Source organism: Lontra canadensis, unplaced genomic scaffold, assembly GCF_010015895.1.
Source record: "Lontra canadensis isolate GAN:19392208 unplaced genomic scaffold, GSC_riverotter_1.0 scaffold2, whole genome shotgun sequence".
In the NCBI taxonomy this organism is placed as follows: domain Eukaryota; kingdom Metazoa; phylum Chordata; class Mammalia; order Carnivora; family Mustelidae; genus Lontra; species Lontra canadensis.
The window spans coordinates 63,552,088-63,575,263 of record NW_022630996.1 but is presented as its reverse complement, the minus strand read 5'-3'; the positions used below and the strand labels follow the sequence as shown (position 1 = coordinate 63,575,263).

Here is a 23,176-nt window from a genome sequence, read left to right as displayed (position 1 = left end):
TTTTAAGTTTACCGTATGTTTAGAAATGCAAAATGAATAGAGAAGAAACTTTAAAGATAGGATGATAAGAAAAAGGAAATAATGTGGGGAAAATAGAAGGAAGAATTTCTTTAAGAAAAAGATGCCTTCAGTAGGTCTTAACTCTATAGAGCTAATGAAATCTAGCTCATAGATGGCAGTAATAAGTGATCATAGTTAACTTTGTGGAGGTCTGTGCTATAAAGTGGTATTTTAAAAGCCTGTTGTCATTAATCTTTACAGTCTCCCTGAGGATAGGCTCTAGGGGTTACCTCCATTTTACAGATGAGTAAACTGAGTCTTAAGAGAGGTTAAACAACTTGTTCATAGTCACACAGTAGGTGGTTGAGCAAGCATTCCTCCTAGATTTCTCTGATTCTGGAGTCCTGTGATGCTGTACTGCTAAAGAATTAGGGAATATTTTGTCTTGTTGGTAAGAAGTATTAAAGACTATCACTCAACATTTATTAAGACCGTAGTACATGTTGATTACCACTATCCAGTTGTAAAACTAGCAGATTTCAAAGATCTAATGTCTAACTAAGAAGGCATATACACATTTGAAAGCAATAAAAAAAGGTTTAAAAAGAAAACACAAATAGTTGCAAATTAATATAATCCAAACAGTATAGATAACATTTAGTAGCTAAAGTAAACAGGATTAAAACAAACAGCCACCGTTCTGTTTTAAAACCCTAGTAATATTCTTGTGGTTTTGGTTGTTATAGGCTCAGTAATAGGACAGCCTGGGACTGAAACTAGAGTCTGGCTGAACAGGAGAAAAGAATGCTACAGTTGTTGTCTTTGGGAATTGAGGTCTCTCTTGTGATGACGCAAATTCAGCTTCTTAGATCAGAAATGTTAGTACTTTAGGCCAATGTTTCTCAGACTTTAGTGTGCACAAGAATCCCCTGGGGATCTTATTAAAAAGAAGATTCAGATTCAGTAGGTCTGGCGTGGGGCTTTGGAGTTTGTGCATCTCACATGTTCCCAGGTGATGCCAGTTGTGCTGCTCTAGGGACCACGTTTTGAATAGCAAGACTTTAGATCAAATTTAGAATTTGACCATAAACTCTTGTGTCAAGAAAGTAAAACAAAACAAATAAATGAAAAAACAGACTCTTAAATACACAGAACAAACTGATGGTTGCCAGAGGGGAGGTTGGTTTTGCGGGGAGGGTGAAGTAGGCAAAGGGGATTAAGAGGTACACCAAAAATCAAATAGCTTTTGAGGTGGAACATCATTTTTGAACTTAAATGTCTACATGTATATTAAAGTAATACCTTTCATCAAAAGTAGCTGTGAAAGATAAGGATATGTATAATTACTACTGCATTAGATAACTTTGAAGAAGATAAAATCACCATAGTTTTCAGCAAACCAACCTGATAATTATATATGAGCAACTATTAAATGTGTTTAAGGTGTGTCTACTGAGTTTAATACCAGTGCACAGAAAATGAGTTCCAGACATTAGTTATTATAAGCAGGATAAATGATAGTTAAGAATGTGAGGCTCTAGGAGCACCTGGGTGGCTCAGTCATTAAGTATCTGGTTCTTGATTTAGGCTCGGGTCACGATCTCAGGGTCACAGGATGGAGTCCCATGTTGTGGGGTTCCTCACTCAGGGGACTGCTGGAGATTCTTCCTCTCCCTCTCCCTGTGCCCTTCCATCCCACTTGCTTGCTCACACTCTCTCAAATGAAATCTAAAAAAAAAAGAGAGAGAGAGAATGTAAGGCTCCAAAGGTAAACTCCTCACCACATACTAGTCTTGTGACCTCAAGACAAGGTACTCTGTGCTCAGTGACTCCCTCCTCATTTCCAAAATGGGAATAATCCAAGTAAAGATCTCATAAGGTTGTTACAGAGTTTAAAAAATGATACCTATAAAGCGCCTTATGGAATGCCTAACAACAAATTGTCTATAAATAATGGCTACTATTATTAACATTAATACTATTTCTGTTAAGGGGCTTTGCCTTGTTAGTGCTAAGATATGATTCTGATTACATGTCTGGGTGTAAGCAGCATATGGTTCCTTTCAAGTTCTAAGGAAATAAATGATTTATAGGCTACCCTCTGAGCCAGCTACTACTGAATAATGTTGCTTCTACATTCTAGGTTGCTGTTAATGCAGCAATTTTGATCATTCATTAAATATTTATTAAGTAGCTAAAGTAGCTACAAAGCATTGAGTTAAACGACTATTCCTTATTCAGACCCAACTTTTAAAATATAATGGTAACAGCTCTTAAAACTCATTAGTTTCAGTCTCTATATAACCATTTCAGAGTAATTGCTTTAACATTAACAGGAATCTGTGCTCAGAAAAGAGGTAAATTTCTATTGTCCTAATGTATAGGAGTTCTCTAATTTTATCCTAAAATGGTATTAATAACTTGCTGTTTAAGCTTCTGTATTTCAGACATAAGGATCTCACAATCTTAGTGTCTACCTCTCCTTTCGTCTACTTAAGCAAAGCACATGCAGCCAAACCTTTCATTAGGTTAAGTTTTAGTACTGACTGATTTGAGCTAGTCTCATTTGGTAGCTAAAACAGCTGACTTAATTTTGCAGCTTTCTTGAACCTTTTGATAGCAACTAAATTTAACATGAAATAAGATTTAAAATGTGGACTCTTTCCCTTCCTTCCATGACTTCTTCTGCTTTGTCAGAAAATATTGTAGGTAAGAAATGGCCCCTTGAATCCTTACTTCATCTGAAGTTCTTCTCTTTGCTTTAAGTGGAGTGATTTAAGGGTGATCAGTTTGAAAATACCTAGAAACCACATAGTTATATACTGGCTTAGAGAAACCCCTTTATTCTCATGGTTCATATGTGTTAAGTGTATATGTTTTATACACCTAATTCAGCACTTTTCACTCTCTTTTCACAAACATTTGTATAAACAGGTATTTTTTTTTCTCTTCCCTTTTGATATTTTGGTATCAAAGATTACAAACTTAGAAGAACAATTAGAGCAGTTTAGAGAGGAACTGGAAAATAAGAATGAAGAAGTTCAGCAACTCCATATGCAATTAGAAATACAGAAAAAGGAATCTACTACCCGCCTTCAAGAACTTGAACAAGAAAACAAATTATTTAAGGTAATTCATTAAGAAAAACTTTGTTCATAAATAATTCATAATTTTTGTCTTGTCTTAGTATCAAGCACTTGCTGAGTCTAGCTGCTAAATAATTCTTGACAGAGGAACATTCGCTGCAAATGGGTTTGCATGGAACTTATTTTCAACCCAGCATAATATTTGAATTCATCACAAATGAAAAAAGTTTTAGAACTTTTATCAAAATATTTTAAGAATTATTGACTTAAAATTACTATATGATTGCTCATTTTATTTGTACATTTTGGGCACTTTATCTTTTGTAACACTTAATTGGAAGAGTATTCAGAAAATTACATGTAATGATCTATCCAACTGATTGGGGTTTTTGGTCCCTAGGATGAAATGGAGAAATTGGGATTTGCCATAAAGGAATCTGATGCTCTCTCTACTCAGGACCAACATGGGTTGTTTGGAAAATTTGTTCAAATAATGCAGGAAAAAGAAATAGAAATTGACCAATTAAATGAGCAAATTACAAAACTTCAGCATCAACTTAAAATTACAACAGATAATAAGGTACACTAGTTTTAAATTATTACATGAAATTAAGCTAGAATTTTGAAGGGCAAATGCTGTTTTTCAGCTTCTCTTTGAGTATAAGAACTGAATAAAACTTAATCCTCTTTTACCCATTAATTTTATTTTATTAGGTACATTGGCTTTGGGCACCTGGTTGGCTCAGTTGGTTAAACGCATGCCTTCGGCTCAGGTCATGATCCCACTGTCCTGGGATTGAGCCCTGCTCCTCCTTCCTCACCCTGTTCTTGCATGCTTGTGCATGTCATGCTCACGTGTGCTCGCTCTTCCCCTCTCTCTCCCTCTCAAATAAATAAATAAAATCTTAAAAAAGAAAAAAAGACACATTGGCTTTACAAGCTATGTGTATTTTTTATTTGCTCCTAATACTGTCAGGATTTTTGATGTTTTCCAGAGAATCTCTGGTGACTCAGATTTCATCATAATCATTCTAATAAAATTCTATTTGATATGAATTAAATAAGATAACACCATCTGTTAACCATTTTTATTTTACTACTTCATTCTTTTCAATTAGAATGTATTGATAATGACTATAGGAAATCAGCTACTAATGTTTAAATCACTTTATATTTAACAGAACTTTCTGAACAAAGTTAGAAGTAAGGTCCTTGTTTGATATGATGGGGACTGTTGGTTTATATCAAAATTAATCTAACATATCTGAGAAGTGTATTATTTGTGTGAGATCAACCCTTTGAGATCCTGCCCTTAAAATAAAAAATAAAATTCCCAAAATGCAAATACATATTTATTATGTCTGTTATTTGTTTTCATTAACAGGTTATTGAAGAAAAAAATGAACTGATAAGGGATCTTGAAACCCAGATAGAATGTTTGATGAGTGATCAAGAACGTGTGAAGAAAAGTAGGGAAGAAGAAATTGAACAGCTCAATGATGTGATTGAAAAACTTCAACAGGAATTGGCAAATATTGAACAGAAGACATCAATGGATGCCAGCCCTTTCCCAGAGGAAGCAGATAGTTTAAAACATCAGTTGGATATGGTAATAGCTGAAAAACTGGCTTTGGAACAGCAAGTAGAAACCACTAACAAAGAAATGGCTTTTACGAAAAATGTACTTGAAGAAACCAATTTAAAAATGAACGAGCTAACACAAGAATTATGCAGCTTAAAGAGAGAACGTGAAAATATGGAAAAAATCCAAAGTGTACTAGAGAAAAGCGTTAATATGGACATAGATGACCCGAGCAAAACCAAACCTGAACTGGAAGTTCACCTTACTGAGAATGCCTTTAAACCCCTAGAAAATCAGACTTACGTCACGTCTTTTGAAGAAAACAGCAGAAGTTCCATAAAGTTTGGAAGTTTGGAAACAAAGGTGCTACAGCTTGAGGGCGCTTTGAGTGCAAAGGACTTGGAACTCACCCAGTGTTACAAACTTATAAAGGACATGCAAGAACAAGGCCAATCTGAAACAGAAATGCTTAAACGGAAGATTGTAAACCTACAGAATATACTTGAAGAAAAAGTTGCTGCTGCTCTTGTGAGTCAAGTCCAACTTGAAGCAGTTAAGGAATATGCAAAACTCTGTCAAGATGAACAAGCAGTTTCACCAGAACTTGAAAGAACAAATGTACAGAATTTAAATCCAGTAAGAGACAATGAGATGGACCCAGATGTATTAGCGTTAACCTTGAGAATATCAGAATTAGAAAACCAGGTGGTTGAAATGCAGACTAGTTTGATTTTAGAAAAAAAACAGGTAGAAATTGTGAAGAAAAATGCTTTGGAGAAAGAAAAGAAGCTACTAGAACTAAAGAAGTTATTGGAGGAGGAGATAAACCAGGGAGGTAAAGAAAGGAAAAGAAGCCCTGAAGGAGATTTTGAAGTTTTCAAGGTTAGGTTGTTTTTTATTTTTTTCACTTAAATGCCATAAGGAATTCTCTTTTTCTTTGTTCTTAAACTGATTACTAATTTAAATTAAATATGGTGTTCTTTACACCTAGCAATTCATATATAGAGGGTTTTTATAAAAATACTACTTTTCTGTACAGTCATAGTATTATCACTAAAATAATGGATACAGACTATATTGTGATCTCGAAATCATGTTATTTATTTCACTAGCATACTCATATTAAGTAGAGCAGTCAAAAGAAAGTTAGAGATGTTAAGATTAGCAAATGTCTTTTGGAACTTGTGTGGTTTTTTTTTCCTGTTCCATCTAACATGCACGTTATTTGATCATTCCTTTTAAGTAATTGAAACATCAAAATATATTAGTATTCTACTGAAGTAACATATCAGTGATAAGTCATTAGCTTTTGAGATTTTATACCTGATAATAGGTTCTTTCCTTTCTTAGAAATATTTTTATCTTACCTTTTAAGTCTACTTATGTAAAGATCTGAAATGGCCTTTATTTCTTAGCATAGGGCAGAGATAGTAGAAGGACTTTAATTTTTAAATTCACACTTTATATATTTATAATTTTGAGTAGTAAATGTGTGGTCTTATCTGAATACTAGGCAATTAACTAACAGCAAGATTCTATAAATATATAATTTGCTTGACAAAGTATGATAATTTTTTCCATTTAATAGACTTTATTGTCCTAGCTCCCTGGAAGTATAAATTCTTATAGTCATATTAAAATATTAACATGACTTTCTATGTATATAAAACTTGTAAGAAATATCTTAGTAAGACTTGGTATTTTTTGAGGAAAGTGATACAAGTATGAAAGTGTTCTGGGGCACCTGGGTGGCTCAGTGGGTTAAGCCTCTGTCTTCGGCTCAGGTCATGATCTCAGGGTCCTGGGATCGAGTCCCACATTGGTCTCTCTGCTCAGCAGGGAGCCTGCTTCCCCCCCCCCCCTCTGCCTGCCTCTCTGCCTACTTGTGATCTTTCTCTGTCAAATAAATAATCTTTTTTTTTTAAGTGTTCTGAATGGTAACAATACTTTCACTAATAATTTATAAATATTTAGGATTATATATACTAACATGATGTATCTTTGACTCCTAGAAAATAATTTTTTCTTTACTGTCTCAAGAATATAAAATGATAGTTCCTAAAAAAGTTTTCCTATTTGTTGAAAGAACACGAATCATTTCTACACCCTTTTATCTGATAAGCAGTCATTCTGGAAAAAGCTTCATTAGAATGTATAAGTGCTTTTGAACTTGGCTCTATCTTTTGAAAATAATGTGTTTTTAAATGTTTTCCACTGCAATTCAGGTAACTGCTGAGCTTATTGATACCAGTGAAGAAAGTGGATTTTGTTGTCAACTTGAGGCTCTTAGAGCTGAATCATCAGCTATCAAAGAAGAACTTGCCAATTACAAAGAGAAAGCAGAAAAGCTTCAGGAAGAGCTTTTGGTAAAATAAGTAACATACGTCCTATTTAACTTATTTTTACATATCTTAATTTCATTTTGAAGTATATTCTCTTCTGTAAAAAACAAAACCAAAAAGCTGGGAAAAAAATCTTTTGTGGCTTTGATGAAAAGTTACTATAAATTTCTTTACTAGCATGTTCTTGCTTGGTTTTCTTTGAATCTTTTATAGAAAGATGCTTTTAGTCTCTAGTCTGTTAATGAATGAGGAGAAAGATACTAAAGAGAGCTCTTTATCCCACGAATACCAAAAGAGGCTGATAAAATAATTTCACTTCTGTGGTAACTGTGACTATACATATATACAAATTTATATAGAATCTATGGGTGTTTCTGAAATATTTATCGTATTATTCTGAGGAAAATGAGCATATTAATATGCATGAATAGTTTCTCCTCTCTACCCAAAATTCTACATTTAATATTTTTTATTGAATGTTCTACTATTTTATTCATTATGTTTTAGGTAAAAGAGACAAATGTGGCATCTCTTCAGAAAGATTTAAGCCAAGTTAGGAATCAACTAACAGAAGCAAAAGAGAAATTATCCTCCTTCTTAGGAAAAGAAGATAAGACTGTGGTACAGGAAAACAGAAAAGTCTGCATATTAGAACCACTTCCTACTAACGTGGATAAAAGTTTGGCATCCGAGACGGAGGGGACCCTCAAGGTTAATAGCAGCAGTCAGACTCCACAAGTTCTTGTTAGAAATGTAGGAATCCAAATTGATTTACAGAGTGAGTGTTCATCAGAAGAAGTCACTGAAATAATCAATCAGTTTACTGAAAAAATTGAGCAGATGCAAGAACTTCATGCTGCTGAAATTTTGGATATGGAATCCAGACATATTTCTGAAACTGAAACCTTAAAGAGAGAGCATTATGTCGCTGTTCAGTTGCTGACAGAGGAATGTGGTACCTTGAAGGCAGTGATACAGTGTCTGAGATCTAAAGAGGTATTTGGTTTTCAAAATATGTGTTTTTTCAACGTTGTGTACTTCACCCCTACCAATTCTTTGTTTTTAACAAAAAAAGAAATTTGGGTAATCTCTTCCTTAGATAAAATTGCAGTTTTTAATCTTTCCATTGTGAAGTCAGATAATAACTTTCCACAAAGTTCTTCTGCAAATTTGGAGCACCATATTATTCCTTAACTCATGAATGACTTCTTGTGGTAAATCCATTTGGAAAAAAACTGAAGACTTTTAAAACACGGATAGTTCCATTTATTGTAAAATGTATGATTTAATTGAGTCTCTTATTTGTGTTTTGACAGCACTATAAAAGATCACAACTATTCATTGGGTCCTATTTTTATTTTTATTAAAGCAAAAAACATTATGTATTCTTCTGTGTTCTCTAATTAGGGATCCTCAGTTCCTGAATTAACACATTCTGATGCTTACCAAACTAGAGAAATATGTTCCAGTGGTAAGTTATATACATTTCTTTTTGTTTGTTTGTTTTGCTTTCTGTTTTTTGTTTTTAAAGATTTTATTTATCTATTTATTGGACAGAGAAAGAAAGATCACAAGTAGGCAGAGAATCGGGCAGAGGGAGAGGGGGAAGCAGGCTCCCTGCTGAGCAGAGAGCCCAATGTGGGGCTGGATCCCAGGATCCTGGGATCATGACCTGAGCCGAAGGCAGAGGCTTTAACCCACTGAGCCACCCAGGCGCCCAAGTTATATACATTTCTGACATTTTTTAGTACTTACTTAAAAAGTATTTGTTTCTTTTTAATAGTCAGTGGTCATTTTCTTTATTTTAGATTCTGGATCAGACTGGGGTCAGGGAATTTATCTTACACAAAGTCAGGGATTTGACATAGCATCAGAAGACCGAGGAGATGAAGGTGAAGGTTCAACAGATTCATTTCCGAAGAAAATAAAGGTACTGAAAGACAGTCTTTTAGTGAAACTTAGTCTGTGTGGTTTCTGTATTGAACATAGCAGTTTTTTAGAACGTATATTGTTCACTGAAGAGAGAATCGCAAGCAAGAACGAATCTTTAGAATCTGTTTAGTGTAATTCCTGCATTTTGCAGATAATAAAGTACAATGTATTTAATAATTATTTATCTAAAGATTTTTTAAAAATAGTTTTTATCCCTAGTATTTTTGAGTGCCAAAATTATTAATGCAATCCCAGGAGTAGAATTTATCTCTTACTTCTTTTGGTTAGATTAGTGGCTAATCATTAAATCCAAGAAAAGCATATTAGTTAAGTAGAAGTTCTGACTAGAACTTACAGGTGAGAGCTACACAAAGTCATAGACTTACATCCCCTCCATAAGAAAAAGTTAGTCAGTAGTGGTAGCCTGGTGTTTTCTTCCTACAGTGGCTCTTCCAAGTAGTCTAACTACATAAAGCCACCTTCCTTAAAATTTATATTTCTTTGTATGTCTGTCTTTGAAGAAGTTGTCAGAATTCTGGCCTTTGGGTTTTTATTTCTAGGGATTACTGAGAGCTGTCCATAATGAAGGCATGCAGGTGCTCTCCCTCACTGAGTCTCCCTATAGTGATGGAGAGGACCATTCTGTTCAAGTGTCAGAATCTTGGCTAGAAGAAAGAAGAGCTTATCTCAGTACAATCTCATCTCTTAAGGATTTAATTACCAAAATGCAAGTGCAAAGAGATGCCGAGGTACTCAATATTGTGTATCTTAATAGTTTTATATGACTTTTGCTAATAATAAGGCACTTTACAGGTGAAATTATTGTCTTTTCTTATGTAAGTACACATGAATTACTACATATCATTTAAATGCCACAAGCCACACACTTGGAAGCAAATCCGTGCTTTACTTTTGGCCTCTACTATTTATTTTGGTTGGTAGATAAGTATCATTTTTAGAGTTTTTTTAAAACATGCTTATTTGAAAACTGACTTTTGTTTTTTATACTCTGCTAGGTTTATGATGGTTCCCAGTCTCATGAGCACTCCCCAGATTGGCGAGGCGAACTTCTGCTTGCTCTTCAACAAGTTTTCTTAAAGGAACGCAGTGTTTTACTAGCTGCATTTCAGACCGAGCTGACAGGTCTATGTACTAAAGATGCAGTTGGATTATTAAACTGTTTGGAACAGAGAATAGAAGAACAGGTATTAAAATAAAACTTTGAAACAAAGAATGCTTTTTAATAGTAATAAGCAAGTGAGTTATAGATTACTTTTGGAGAAGGTCTGAAAGTTAGAATTTTAACAGGATCCACTAAGAATATTGGAAAATTATTACCTTAAATGTTTTATCTTGTGTTAGAAACTAAGCAACACTGAAAAATAAGGAGCTATTCATCCAACTTAGTTAGAAAAGCGCAACAGAATAAGCCCAAAGAAGGTAGAAGTAAGCGATGGTCAGTTCTCGTTATCTGCAGTAATTAGATTCTGTAAAGTTGCTGTGACTACTGAGCCATTGCTACTAGGGAAAATACAGCGGGTGGGTTCCTGTGAGCCGCTGGTCATGTCATTTGTCAACCAACCAATACATAATTCTGTTTTGTGTGGGTTTCTTTTTAAAGACACTTTATGTACTAGGTATCACTGATTCATTAATGTCGAACTCATGGCCAAGAGCACTGTATAACTCATGCCTAAACGAAGCTTATCACATATATTCTCTGCATGAAATACAGGCTTTTTGTGATGAGTAGCACTAGATAGTTCTTCATCTCTGTGCGTAGGGACCTTTTTAAATAGAAAAGTCACCAGTAAGGAGTAGAAAAATGCAAAGAAACAAAGTACTGAATAGATGGCACAAAGGACACGTGTTTGCAATTAAGAGATGAAAGAAAACAGCAGAATGGTACCTAGTTCCACTTCAGCTGCGCACACGCACAGCTGGCACTTTAAATATTTGCCCCTCTTTGTGTATTTACAAATTACTGTCAAAGCACCACAAGTATCGATTCGGGGTTACAGATAAATTTTAGTGAATAGGCAGATTTGTAGATACATAATCCACATATAATGAGATTCAGCTGTAATAAAGAAAGATGAAGTTAGTGAAATGCAGTATGTTGGTACAATAGAGAGGATAAAAACTTATAAAAGTTTCTTCTTTGAAAGGCTAATAAGATAGAAACTTTCCTGGAGAACTGCTTAAGGAAAGAAGTAAAGCACATTTTTATAAAGAAATGAAAATGGGATCATAACTAAAAATAGCTGAGATGTAAAATAACAGAATATTATGAATAATTTTATATCAATTCAAAAACTTAGGTGAAATGAACAGATTTCTAGAAAAATAATCACTTCTCAGAACTCATACAGGAAGAAATAGAAAAACCTGAAAAGATCTATAGTAAAAAAAAAAAAATTGATAGTTAAAAAACTACTAACAACACTTATTGCCCAGATCTTTTTTTTTTTTTTTTTTTTTAAGATTTTATTTATTTGTTAGAGAGAGAGCGTGAGCACAGGCGGACAGAGTGGCAGGCAGAGGCAGAGGGAGAAGCAGGCTCCCTGCCGAGCAAGGAGCCCGATGTGGGACTCAATCGATCATGACCCAAGCTGAAGGCAGCTGCTTAACCAACTGAGCCACCCAGGCATCCCCAGATCTTCATACATTCTCCATTAAAAGGTGCTAGGACTCCTTGGAGAAATGACTGATTCCTGGGCTGAAGCAGAGGGACATATAAGATGAACCGAGAATATCTTGTTTTGCTGACTAGGACTTGCTCAAAGAATGAAGGGGAGACTTCAAAAGATCACAGAAGCCAACTTGAAGGAGTTTCCAATGTCCGCATTTAGGACAACTGGAACATCATACTAAATAATGAGAGTGACAGATTATAAACCAAAAAATGAAATAAGAACTCATGGATTCATACTAATATAAATAAATGGATAAAAATTCTTTCTTAAAATAGAATGCCAGAGAGTGGATAGAAGAAATGATGGAGAAAGATCACACTTTATTAAACATCATAGTAATAACTCAAGCAGTAATTATTCAGTGGAAAACCTTACAGATACCACCTTAATCAAGTGATCAGAATTAATATCACCAGTAATAGAACAACCAGACTGAGGAACAAATACTTCCTCATATGAAGTATACTACCTCACTTTTGTGCATAACTGAAATCTACGCATAAGCATATATTAGACCAAAACAAATTGAGGCCACTATATATCTATCAGAATGGCCAAAATAAAAATTAGGGGAAATATCAAGTGCTGGTGAAGATGTAGAGAAATTGCATCGCATACATTGCTGAATGGAATGTAAAATGGGAGAGTCACTCTGGAGAGTGACAGTTTCTTATAAGGTTAAATATATGGATACTTACTGTATGACCTAGAATTCATGTTCTCATAGGTGTTTATCAGAAATGAAAACTATATCTCCATTAAGATCTATACAAGAACAGTCATAGCAGTTTTTACTTGTAATACTCTAAAACTGGAAACAACCCAATGTCTTTCAGCAGGTAAATGGATAAACCAAGTACATCCATACAATGAAATACTACTTAGCAATTAAAAAGGAATAGACTATTGATACTCTAAACCTCTTATACAACATTTGAAATGCCAAAGTTATAGTGATAGTGAACAGATCAGCGGTTATCAGGGATTATGACTGGGGAAAGGTGACTACGAAGGAGTTTCTTTGTGGTGATGAAACAGTTCCGTATCCTGATTATGGTGGTGGTGACTAAAACCTAGGCATGTGACAAAATTTCAAAGTACTATACACCAGGAGAGTGAATGACTAATGAAACTAATGAAATCTCAGTAAGCCTTGTGATTTAAATAGAATTGTACCAATGTCTAAACCTAGTTTTGATAATGTACTATAATTATGTTAGATGTGATCATCAGAGAATACTGGCTGAAGGGCACATGGGAACTAATAAGTTTTATACATTAAATAATGGTATTATGTAGATTAATTTCTACTTTTATAATTGTACTGTGTTTGTAAGAGAATGTTCTTGTTTTTAGGAAATATATACTACAGTTCTTAGGGGTAAAGGAGCATCTGTCTGCCACTTATCTTCACACATTTTAGAAAAGAAAAATAAGGATGTGTATGTGTGTAGATACATACATACAGAGATATATATACACAGAGAGAGTGATGAAACAAATGTAGTTAACATTTAGAGAATTTGGGCGAGTGATACATGGGAATTCCTTGCACAATTTTTGGAGCTCTTCTGTAGGCGAAATTATGTCAAAATAACAAAAAATAGTTCAAAAAAATTTACCCAAAAGAATTACACCAAGTTCAAATGGTTTTACAGGTGAAGTCAGCATACAATCAAGGAATAGCTAATTCCAGTATTAAACATACGCTTCCCATCGTTGGAGACTGGGGGAATGCCTTGCAGTTATGTTAAGAGTCTAATAATATAACCCTGTTACCAAAGTCAGACAAAGAAAATATAAGAAAGAAAACCTATGGGCCTGTTTTACTCATGAACATAGATGCAGAATTCTTAAACAAAATGCCAAACCAAATCTTTGTATATTTTTTAGAGACACAGTCACCTTATGCTTACTCAGGAATGCAAAGGTAGCATACCATTAAAAATAACTCATGTGGGGTGCCTGGGTGGCTCAGTGGGTTAAAGCCTCTGCCTTCGGCTCAGGTCATGATCTCAGGGTCCTGGGATCGAGCCCCACGTCAGGCTCTCTGCTTGGTGGAGAGCCTGCTTCCCCCTCTCTCTGTGCCTGCCTCTCTGCCTACTTGTGATCTCTGTCTGTTAAATAAATAAACTCCTTAAAAAAAATACATTTTAAATAACTCATGTGACTCATTACTTTAATGAAGGTAAAATAAAGTCTATGATCAGATGGCTTCGCTGGTGAATTCTACCAGATGTTTAAAGAATAATACCAGTCCTTCACAGACTCTTTTAAAATTAAGAAGAGAAGGGAACACTTCCCAACCCATTCTATGAAACCAGTACTGCTCTGATTTTTCTTCTACTTTTTTTTTTTTTTTTAAGATTTATTTATTTGAAAGAGAGAAAGCACATGTGAGGGGGGAAGAGCAGAGGGAGAGAATCTCAAGCAGGCTCCATGCTGAGCTCGGAGCCTGACATGTGGCTCAGTCTCAGAACCCTGTGATCATGACCTGATCCAAAATCAAGAGTCGGACACTTATCCGACTGAGCCACCCAGGCCTCATTATTGCTGAATCTTAAACCACACAAAGACATTATAAGGAAAGGAAACTACTGACCAAATACCCAATGAGAATAAAACAATCACTGGAAAAATGAACAAATGATACAAATATGTGCACAAAAAAGTATCCAATAAATGTATGAAAAGATACCCAAAATGTACTGTATACTTCATACTATGAAATACTACCTAACGTTGAAAATGACTGTGAAATAGAGCTGTATGTGCCAACCCAGATGGTTCACCAACATGAAGTTCACTTAAATTCATTTAGTGAAGACAAATTATGCAAAGGTGAATACACCATATGATGCCATTTATATAAAGTTTTAAAGCATGCAAAACATACTGTACGCATGTGTGTATATAAGATAATGCACAGAGCACATGAAAATAACACCAGACTTAGAATTTGAGTATTTCTCAAGCAGGTGGTACAGAGGAAATGTTCAGGGAGTTATATAGAGGTAGCTTTAGCTGATAGGTGCTATTTCTTGGGCTGTGTACATGAGTGTTTATTATATTTTTCTCGTTTTGTTGTATGTTTGAAAATTTTCAAAGTAAATGTGAAGATTAATAATTAAAAAGTAAATCCTAATGAATAGGAAGAGAAAATTAACATCTTTCCAAAATTTCAGCATGTGCGTTCCATTTGTGTTTTTGGTGGTGGTGTTTTTTTTTTTTTTTCTAGACTTCCTGATTGTTAGTATTATTGTCTTTATAACTCTCTTCGTTTGATTTTTTGCTTTGCATTATTATAGAGTATTGAATATCAAGCAGCTATGGAATGCATCCAAAAAGCAGACAGAAGGAGTTTGTTATCTGAAATTCAAGCACTGCATGCTCAAATGAATGGTAGGAAAATTACTCTGAAAAGAGAGCAAGAGAATGATCAACCAAGCCAAGGTATGCTGTATGTCAGTCTCACATGATGGCAGAAAATAAGTGAACTATTTCACTCTCTTTTCTTTCTTTGTATTATTATTCATCTAAAACACGTTTCCTTTTAGTCACATTTTCTTCTCATTCTCATTATATTGGAAATAATCTACATTAATGACTCTGGGAATTAAAGGATTGTCCAGTTGGTTTTTAAACATATATATTTAAAACTTAAGATGAATAGGCATTGCTTTGATTACGTTGTTTAAAAGTAGCCCATTAAGCTCATTATCTTTTTTTTGTTTTGAAGTTCTTTGTGAAGATAACCACCTAAAAGAAAATGAAATCTACAATGAAAGTAACTATTTCTTTTTTAATCTTTGTTTATTGTAAACTTAAGTATACATATGGGAAAGTGCAAAATGCAAAAATATACAGGATAACATCTTTAAATGAATGTCTTTGGAAACTTTACCCATGTCAAGTACCTCAGAAGCTCCTTCCCAAACACACTCCACTATGGTAGTCTAGAGGAAACCATTATCCTGATTATTCTTTAGTTTTACTACCTATTTGTGTATTCCTAAACTATGTAAGTTTGAAGTTTTCCTGCTTTTGAACTTTATTATTCTGTATGTATTTGTATCTTGCTTCTTTTACCTCTCTATAATATTTTTCTAAGTTACTGCATTTATCTCTAGTTCATTTGCTTTTGTTACTGTACAGAATTCTTAGAATTTATATATCCATTCTGTGGTTGACTGTTTGGGTTATTTCTGGTTTTTAGCTATTAAAACCAGTGCTATTCTGCACATTGTTACACTATTTTGCTACTGCATACATAACATGAGTTTTCTGGGTATATATATTCACTCCCAGGAGTGGAATTGCTGAGTCATAGACTACATCATTTCACATTTATTTTGTAATCCAAAGTGGTCCTGTCAATGTGTATGCTTGCCAGCTGAGTAGCTGAGTAAGAGTCCTGTTGCTTCACTTATTTGTTGGTAGTTGACATTGTGAGACCTTTGCTGCCAATCTTACGGATATGCAGTGGATTGTTACTGTGGTTTTAATTGTGTAATTTTAATGTAATTTCTCTAATTACTGAAGTGGTTTCATTCATCATATCATATTGGCTAGCTGGATTTTTTGCCTTTGTGGTATGCTCATTCGTGTATTTTCCCCATTATTTAGTAGGATTGTCTGTTAAAATAAATTGAGCTGTGGATGGAAATCAGTAGTGATTAAAATACAATCTAATTTTCACCAGATCTAGCGAAGAGACATTTTAGTCTTCAGTTTTGTTTGCTATAATGGCAGAAATACCTATGCTTTTACAAATTTTGAAAGTTATACCATAGTCTCATATTTGTCATTGAACAACTAAAAATTTTACAGATCTTAAAATATCTCAGAGAAAAAAGGTGTAATGAGGTCATATATATCTTATATTTAGATGTAAGATTAATTGAAGATTATTTTTGGAGACTGGATTAATATTATTTTACTTTGTAATTATTTAAGTTAAATAGAACCCCATTGAAAATATAGATACATATTTATATTTGTACATCCTTAGCTTCTTCTAAGAAACCGTTTTTTTAAAAAGATTTTATTTATTTCTATGATAGGCAGAGATTACTAGTTGTTAGAGAAGCAGGCAGAGAGAAAGGAGGAAGCAGGTTCCCCGCTGAGCAGAGAGCCCGATGCAGGGCTCGATCCTAGAACCCTGAGACCATGACCTGAGCTGAAGGCAGAGGCTTTAACCCACTGAGCCACCCAGGCGCCCCTAAGAAATAGTTTTAAAAGCTTACACTAGGGGCTTGGGATCGAGCCCTGCATCGGGCTCTCTGCTCAGCGGGGAGCCTGCTTCCTCCGCTCTCTCTCTGCCTCCTTGTGATCTCTGTCTGTCAAATAAATAAAATCTTTAAAAAAAAAAAAAAAAAAAAAGCTTACACTAATGGGTGCCTGAGGGGCGATTGGTTGTGCGTTCAACTCTTGGTTTTGTTACAGGTCATGAACTCATGGTCCTAAAATAGAGTCTGTGCTCGGCACAGTCTGCTTAGAATTCTCTCTCCTTCTCCTTCTGTGCCTCATGCTTGTGCTCTCTCTTTCTCTCAAATAAATCTTGAACAAGAAAAAAAGCTTAAAGTAACATGATTGTCTTCTAAGGCCAATGTTATTCCTATCTCCTAAGATCAGTGAATCGTAATATCAAGTGATGAACTTTGATAAAATTTTTTAAGTTGAAAATACATTCAAGGTAGAATGGAGAAACAAAAGAATAAAGAATAGAGTACAACAAAAGTAGAGTAAACAAGTAAATGAGTAAAAACAAGTAAAAGAGTAAAAAAAGTAAACAAAAGAATAGAATAAAACAAAAGAATAGGGTACCCCCTTAAAATCTCCTAAATCCTACTGTTAATCCAACTCTTAACACCTAGGTAAATATATTTATCTGCAGACCTTTATTAATGCCTTATGTGTACAGGTTTATATTTTTTGCAAAAGCAAGCTCCTGGTGCATATTTCTTAACATTTTTTTCATTTATTTTACTTAGGGATTTAAATATTTTCATTTGTGGGGGCGCCTGGGTGGCTCAGTGGTTTAAGGCCTCTGCCGTCAGCTCGGATCATGATCCCAGGGTCCTGGGATCGAGCCCCGCATCGGGCTCTCTGCTCTGCGGGGAGCCTGCTTCCTCCTCTCTCTCTCTCTGCCTGCCTGCCTCTCTGCCTAGTTGTGATCTCTGTCAAGTAAATAAATGAAATCTTTTTAAAAAATAAATAAATAAATAAATATTTTCATTTGTTTTCATTGTAACAGACTTGTAGGAGGGGTTTTCTTGGTGTTTAAAGAACAAACTGTGAGGGGCGCCTGGGTGGCTCAATGGGTTAAGCCGCTGCCTTCGGCTCAGGTCATGATCTCAGGGTCCTGGGATCAAGTCCCGCATCGGGCTCTCTGCTCGGCGGGGAGCCTGCTTCTCTCTCCCTCTCTCTCTCTCTCTCTCTCTCTGCCTGCCTCTCTGTCTACTTGTGATCTCTGTCTGTCAAATCAATAAATAAAATCTTAAAAAAAAAAAAAAAAAGAACAAACTGTGATCCAATCTTATATGACAGTAAAGTTCCTAGGGACTGTCTGCAAAGGTGTGCTAAACAAAACCAGCAAGCCGTGCTCAGCACTGTAGTCATGGTTACGTACCAAACTCCTGCAAGTGCTTTGTGTGGCTCTCAGTAATTATTGGCGTTTTTTAGTGTGAGCTATTGAAATTCTACTTGAGCAAATACACACTTCTGTGTATAGTATTTGTGAACACCTGGCGTTTCTTTTATTTCATATCTTGCATTGATTAATATATTTTGTTAAACTGTTATCATTCTTATGTATTTATAGTTTTGAAATCTTGACCATTAACACTATGAGGAAAATAGTCATGATACGTATTTTTATAAATTGGCAACTTTGTAATCTTTTCACATTTGCTTTGCAGCTATCTCCTAAATCAACAATCAGTTCTCATCAATAAAATAGTTATAGACCAAATATGGGTTGTAAGATTGTAATTTAGGTATTAATAATTTTCCATTTAGAGCTCTTGGAGTATAATATACAGCAGAAGCAGTCTCAGATGCTGGAGATGCAAGTGGAGCTCAGCAGTGTGAAGGACAGAGCAGCAGAGCTGCAGGAACAACTGAGTTCTGAGAAAATGGTGGTTGCTGAGCTGAAGAGTGAACTTGCACAAACTAAACTGGAACTAGAAACAACACTCAAGGCACAACATAAGCACCTAAAGGAATTAGAAGCCTTCAGGTGTGTCAGGCTTCCTTATTATAAACCTATTTGGTGAAGGAAATGGAGTAATTTTAATCACAGACATTGTGCAGATCTTATAAAAGCATAACATTATACATACAGTGTAAATAACTTGAAACTTTGTTATTTGTAGGAAAAACTACAGTGGAAAGGAAAAACTCCCAAATTTTTCCAAATGATAAATTCATTAGGTATTGGCATATTCTCTGCTGTGAGTTCAGTTCTACTGGACGCTTATTGCATAAGATAAATAATTTTGACTTCTGTTTTACCACCAAGTAATTTGAAGTGATATGTATGATGTCAATAAAATTTGTGGTTCATCTACCTAAAATATACAGAATGTTTTTAAAATATAATGCTTGTGAAAAGGACAAGTTGTTGGTGTAAATAGTGAGATATTCTACTTGCCAAGGACACATTAACAGTGGTGATTCCCACTGTTTTCCCTTCAGTAAAAGACAGAGAAAAATTTCTATTAATGTTATTTTGGAAAAAGAAATTGTTTACAGTGCTAAATAATAGTTAAAAGTTGTATTACTAGAAACAGTTAATTTGAAATAAACCACAGTCAGAAATCTTTAATCTTCATGTGGCTAGTATTTTCCTATTAAATAGTTTATAATATGCCTCCACTTTCAGTGGAAGTTCTTTCTCTCAATATAAACTTAGTTAAAGTGACTTTATAAAAGTTCAGTTGTCTCTCATTTAGGTTGGAAGTCAAAGATAAAACCGATGAAGTACATTTGCTTAATGACACATTAGCAAGTGAACAGAAAAAGTCCAGAGAGCTCCAGTGGGCTTTGGAGAAGGAGAAAGCCAAACTAGGACGCAATGAAGAGCGGGATAAAGAAGAACTTGAGGTATTGTTACCTTTGTCTTTAAATGTCTGTGGAAAATACAAAACAACAGAAGAGAGAGAGTCTTGAGACTTTCCTCTTTCTAAAATGTCAGGCTTAGACTCTACGAGGTACAGTAAGTTGTTTACCGTATATGGAATACTATTATGTTGTCTAAATATCTATCTAGGAAATGCTAATGGTGTGATGCAGTTTTGTTTTGCTACATCGAGGGATGCATACAGACTGTTCTGCTACAATGTGTGTTTGGAGAATTTGAGTTAGTGCATATACAACTTGATAAATAGCGCATCCATTTCAGTTTAACTCCAAGCAGTTTTGATTCTAGTTTTCTCCTAGGAAGGGGAACAGTGACACCTTTCTAGCAGCAGGCGCCCTCACGGTTACATTTTTAAAAATTGAAAATGAAGCCTCTTCACTCCAAAGAGGCACAGCCCAGCCTTGCACAGCTCACAGCTCAGGGCTGGTTGTACTGCAGCCACAGGGCCCATGTTTATGGTGGCCCCACTGGCTCAGAGCTCTTCTTCCATTCACATGTGGTGCTCACTAGCTGTATGCTAAAAAACCAAGTAGCTGGCATTTCTGCCCTATAACTTTTTGTTTTGTTTTGTTTTGTTGGGGTTTTTGGTTTTTGGTTTTTTGTTGTTTTTTTTTTTTTGAATGTCCATCTTAGTAGCCTTCAGGCATAGTGAGCTCTCTGCCTGGAAGGACAGGATGTCCCCTTGAGTACTGATTTCTGTTTTTTATTGTTAAAATTTGTATAAGTTTTCAGTAGTTAGTCCTTAACTCTGCTTTCCCCATAAGCCCTGTTATTTTTAATATGTGACATTGGATAACATGAGACTTTTCAGGAAATCATGTCACATTATATTAGAAATATTTATATTTTTAATGGTCATTATTTCGAGGGTGCCTGCATGGCTCAATGAGTTAAGCCTCTGCCTTCGGCTCGGGTCATGATCTCAGAGTCCTGAGATTGAGTCCCACATTGGGCTCTCTGCTTGGCAGGGAGCCTGCTTCCTCCTCTCTCTCTCTCTGCCTGCCTCTCGGCCTACTTGTGATCTCTGGTCTCCATCAAATAAATAAATAAATAAATAAATCTTTTCTTAAAAAGTCATTATTTCAAGACGGAATATACCCTGCTTCATATTCCTTGACTAGATATGATTAATGTTTGGAGAGAAAGTATTATTTAGCTTATCTATATTTTGTTTATATTCTTTGATGAAAATCATCTGGCTGTCCAAATAATTAAGCTCTGACCATTGAAAATTTAGTAACCTGGATAATCCGTTCTATTACCAAATACTACCAACTTAGTATTAATAAAGGATAATTATAGTATACTTATAAAGGATTTTTAATAATATTAACAAATTCTTAAATTCAACTTTCTTCTACAAGGATTTGAAATTTTCACTTGAGGGTCAGAAACAAAGGAATATTCAGCTAAATCTACTTTTGGAGCAACAGAAACAACTACTTAATGAATCACAGGAGAAAATAGAATCACAGAGAGTGCTACATGATGCCCAGTTATCAGAAGAACGAGGTCGAAACTTAGAGCTTCAAGTACTTCTTGAATCTGAGAAAGTTCGAATACGGGAAATGAGTAGTACCCTGGATAGGGAGCGGGAATTGCATGCTCACTTGCAGAGCAGTGATGACAGTGGGCAGCCTCGGCCCTCCCTACCCTCTGAGGACCTCCTTAAAGAGCTACAGAAACAGCTGGAGGAGAAACACGGTCGCATAGTAGAATTGTTAAATGAGACCGAGAAATATAAACTGGATTCTTTGCAAACAAGACAGCAAATGGAAAAGGATAGGCAGGTTCACAGGAAGACGTTGCAGACAGAACAGGAGGCCAACACTGAGGGACAGAAAAAAATGCATGAGCTCCAGTCCAAAGTGGAAGATCTCCAGCGCCAGCTGGAGGAGAAAAGGCAACAAGTCTATAAGTTAGACCTTGAAGGAAAGCGACTGCAGGGAATTATGCAGGAATTCCAGAAACAAGAACTAGAACGAGAAGAAAAACGAGAAAGTAGAAGAATTCTCTATCAGAATCTTAATGAGGTAAATTGATACTGTTTTAAAATATTTTTAAAAAGAATACTACAGCCCTTTGAACATATAATTTAGTACTGGACTAAATTATTTAAACAGTTATGGACAGGGCGTCTAGATGGCTCAGGTCATGATCCCAGGGTCCTGGGATCGAGTCCATGTCAGGCTCCCTACTCTGCAGGGAGTCTGCTTCTCCCTCTCCCCCTCCTCTCACTTGTTCTCTCAGTCTTTCTCTTTCTCAAATAAATAAATAAAATCTTTTAAAAAATAAAAATAAATAGGAACAAATGATTTTTTTTAAAAAAGGAAATTCATGGAAATTTATTTGGAGTATAAACCATAAGCGTGTTCCCTTGAGAAAAAATGTGATTTGCTGTTCATTTGAATTAACTGCTTTTTTCTTTTTCTACCAAAAATTGCTAGCCAACCACATGGAGTTTAACCAGCGATCGAACTAGAAATTGGGTTCTTCAACAGAAAATAGAAGGAGAGACAAAGGAATCAAGTTATTCTAAGCCGATTGAAATGAATGAAGGAGGAACTGGCTATAATCATGAATTAGAAATCCTCAGACAAAAGCTTCAACTTGTGGCTTCAAAACTGCAGCATCTGGCCCAGAAAGCCTCCAGCAGGTTTGACCATTCCTCCTGATGTTTGGAAGTGGCATTCTTAGACAAGCTGGGTAGAGCCTACCCCTCACTAATAGCTGGCCAAGGGTGGGGAATTGAAATTTTAAAGTTAATGCGTGTTCACATTAGGAGAGGGTATTCTTTTAACATATCTGAACACCTTGAGCCCTGGAAAGAGAGCACTTTAATGTAAGGGAGAAGATGGGTGAAACAGAGTGCCACCTAATCTGTTAAGTTTGTGCTGGTCAGCACCACTAATTGAGAAAGCTATGTTTTGACTTTTTGTCTTTCTCTTGAAGACTACAGTTTGAAACAGCCGATGATGAAGATTTCATGTGGGTTCGGGAAAATATTGATGGAATTATTTTACAACTACAGAAATTAACTGGCCAGCCAGGGGAAGAGGTAAGACTTTAAAAATTCTTTTTTTTTTTTTTTTAACTTAATTTTACTTCTTCAGTGTTCCAAGATTCTATGTTTATGCACCACACCCAGTGCACCATGCAATACATACCCTCCTTAATACCCACCACCAGGCACACCCATCCCTCCATCCCCCCTTCCTTCCAAAACCCTCAGTTTGTTTCTGAGTCCACAGTCTCTCATGCTTCTTCTCCCCCTCCGATTTACCCCAATTCACTTTTCCTTTCCTTCTCCTAATATCATCTGTGTTATTCCTTATGCTCCACAAGTAAGTGAAACCATATGATAATTGACTTTCTCTTCTTGACTTAGCGTAATC

General features: G+C 35.4%; 1 protein-coding gene across 7 annotated transcripts in view; it reads left to right on the top strand.

Annotated features, from left to right (window-relative positions):
- AKAP9 (A-kinase anchoring protein 9) overlaps positions 1-23,176 on the top strand; it is a 197,840-nt gene that overhangs the window by 159,448 nt on the left and 15,216 nt on the right. For all 7 annotated transcript variants that reach the window (XM_032875423.1, XM_032875435.1, XM_032875432.1 and 4 more), the window contains 15 exons: positions 2,977-3,129; positions 3,487-3,666; positions 4,471-5,550; positions 6,894-7,034; positions 7,518-8,006; positions 8,418-8,481; positions 8,819-8,940; positions 9,503-9,691; positions 9,959-10,147; positions 14,947-15,091; positions 18,659-18,878; positions 19,594-19,744; positions 21,146-21,814; positions 22,229-22,437; positions 22,734-22,839. In XM_032875423.1, the coding sequence (XP_032731314.1) occupies positions 2,977-3,129; positions 3,487-3,666; positions 4,471-5,550; positions 6,894-7,034; positions 7,518-8,006; positions 8,418-8,481; positions 8,819-8,940; positions 9,503-9,691; positions 9,959-10,147; positions 14,947-15,091; positions 18,659-18,878; positions 19,594-19,744; positions 21,146-21,814; positions 22,229-22,437; positions 22,734-22,839 (4,107 nt within the window). The remainder of the gene's footprint in view (positions 1-2,976; positions 3,130-3,486; positions 3,667-4,470; positions 5,551-6,893; positions 7,035-7,517; positions 8,007-8,417; positions 8,482-8,818; positions 8,941-9,502; positions 9,692-9,958; positions 10,148-14,946; positions 15,092-18,658; positions 18,879-19,593; positions 19,745-21,145; positions 21,815-22,228; positions 22,438-22,733; positions 22,840-23,176) is intronic.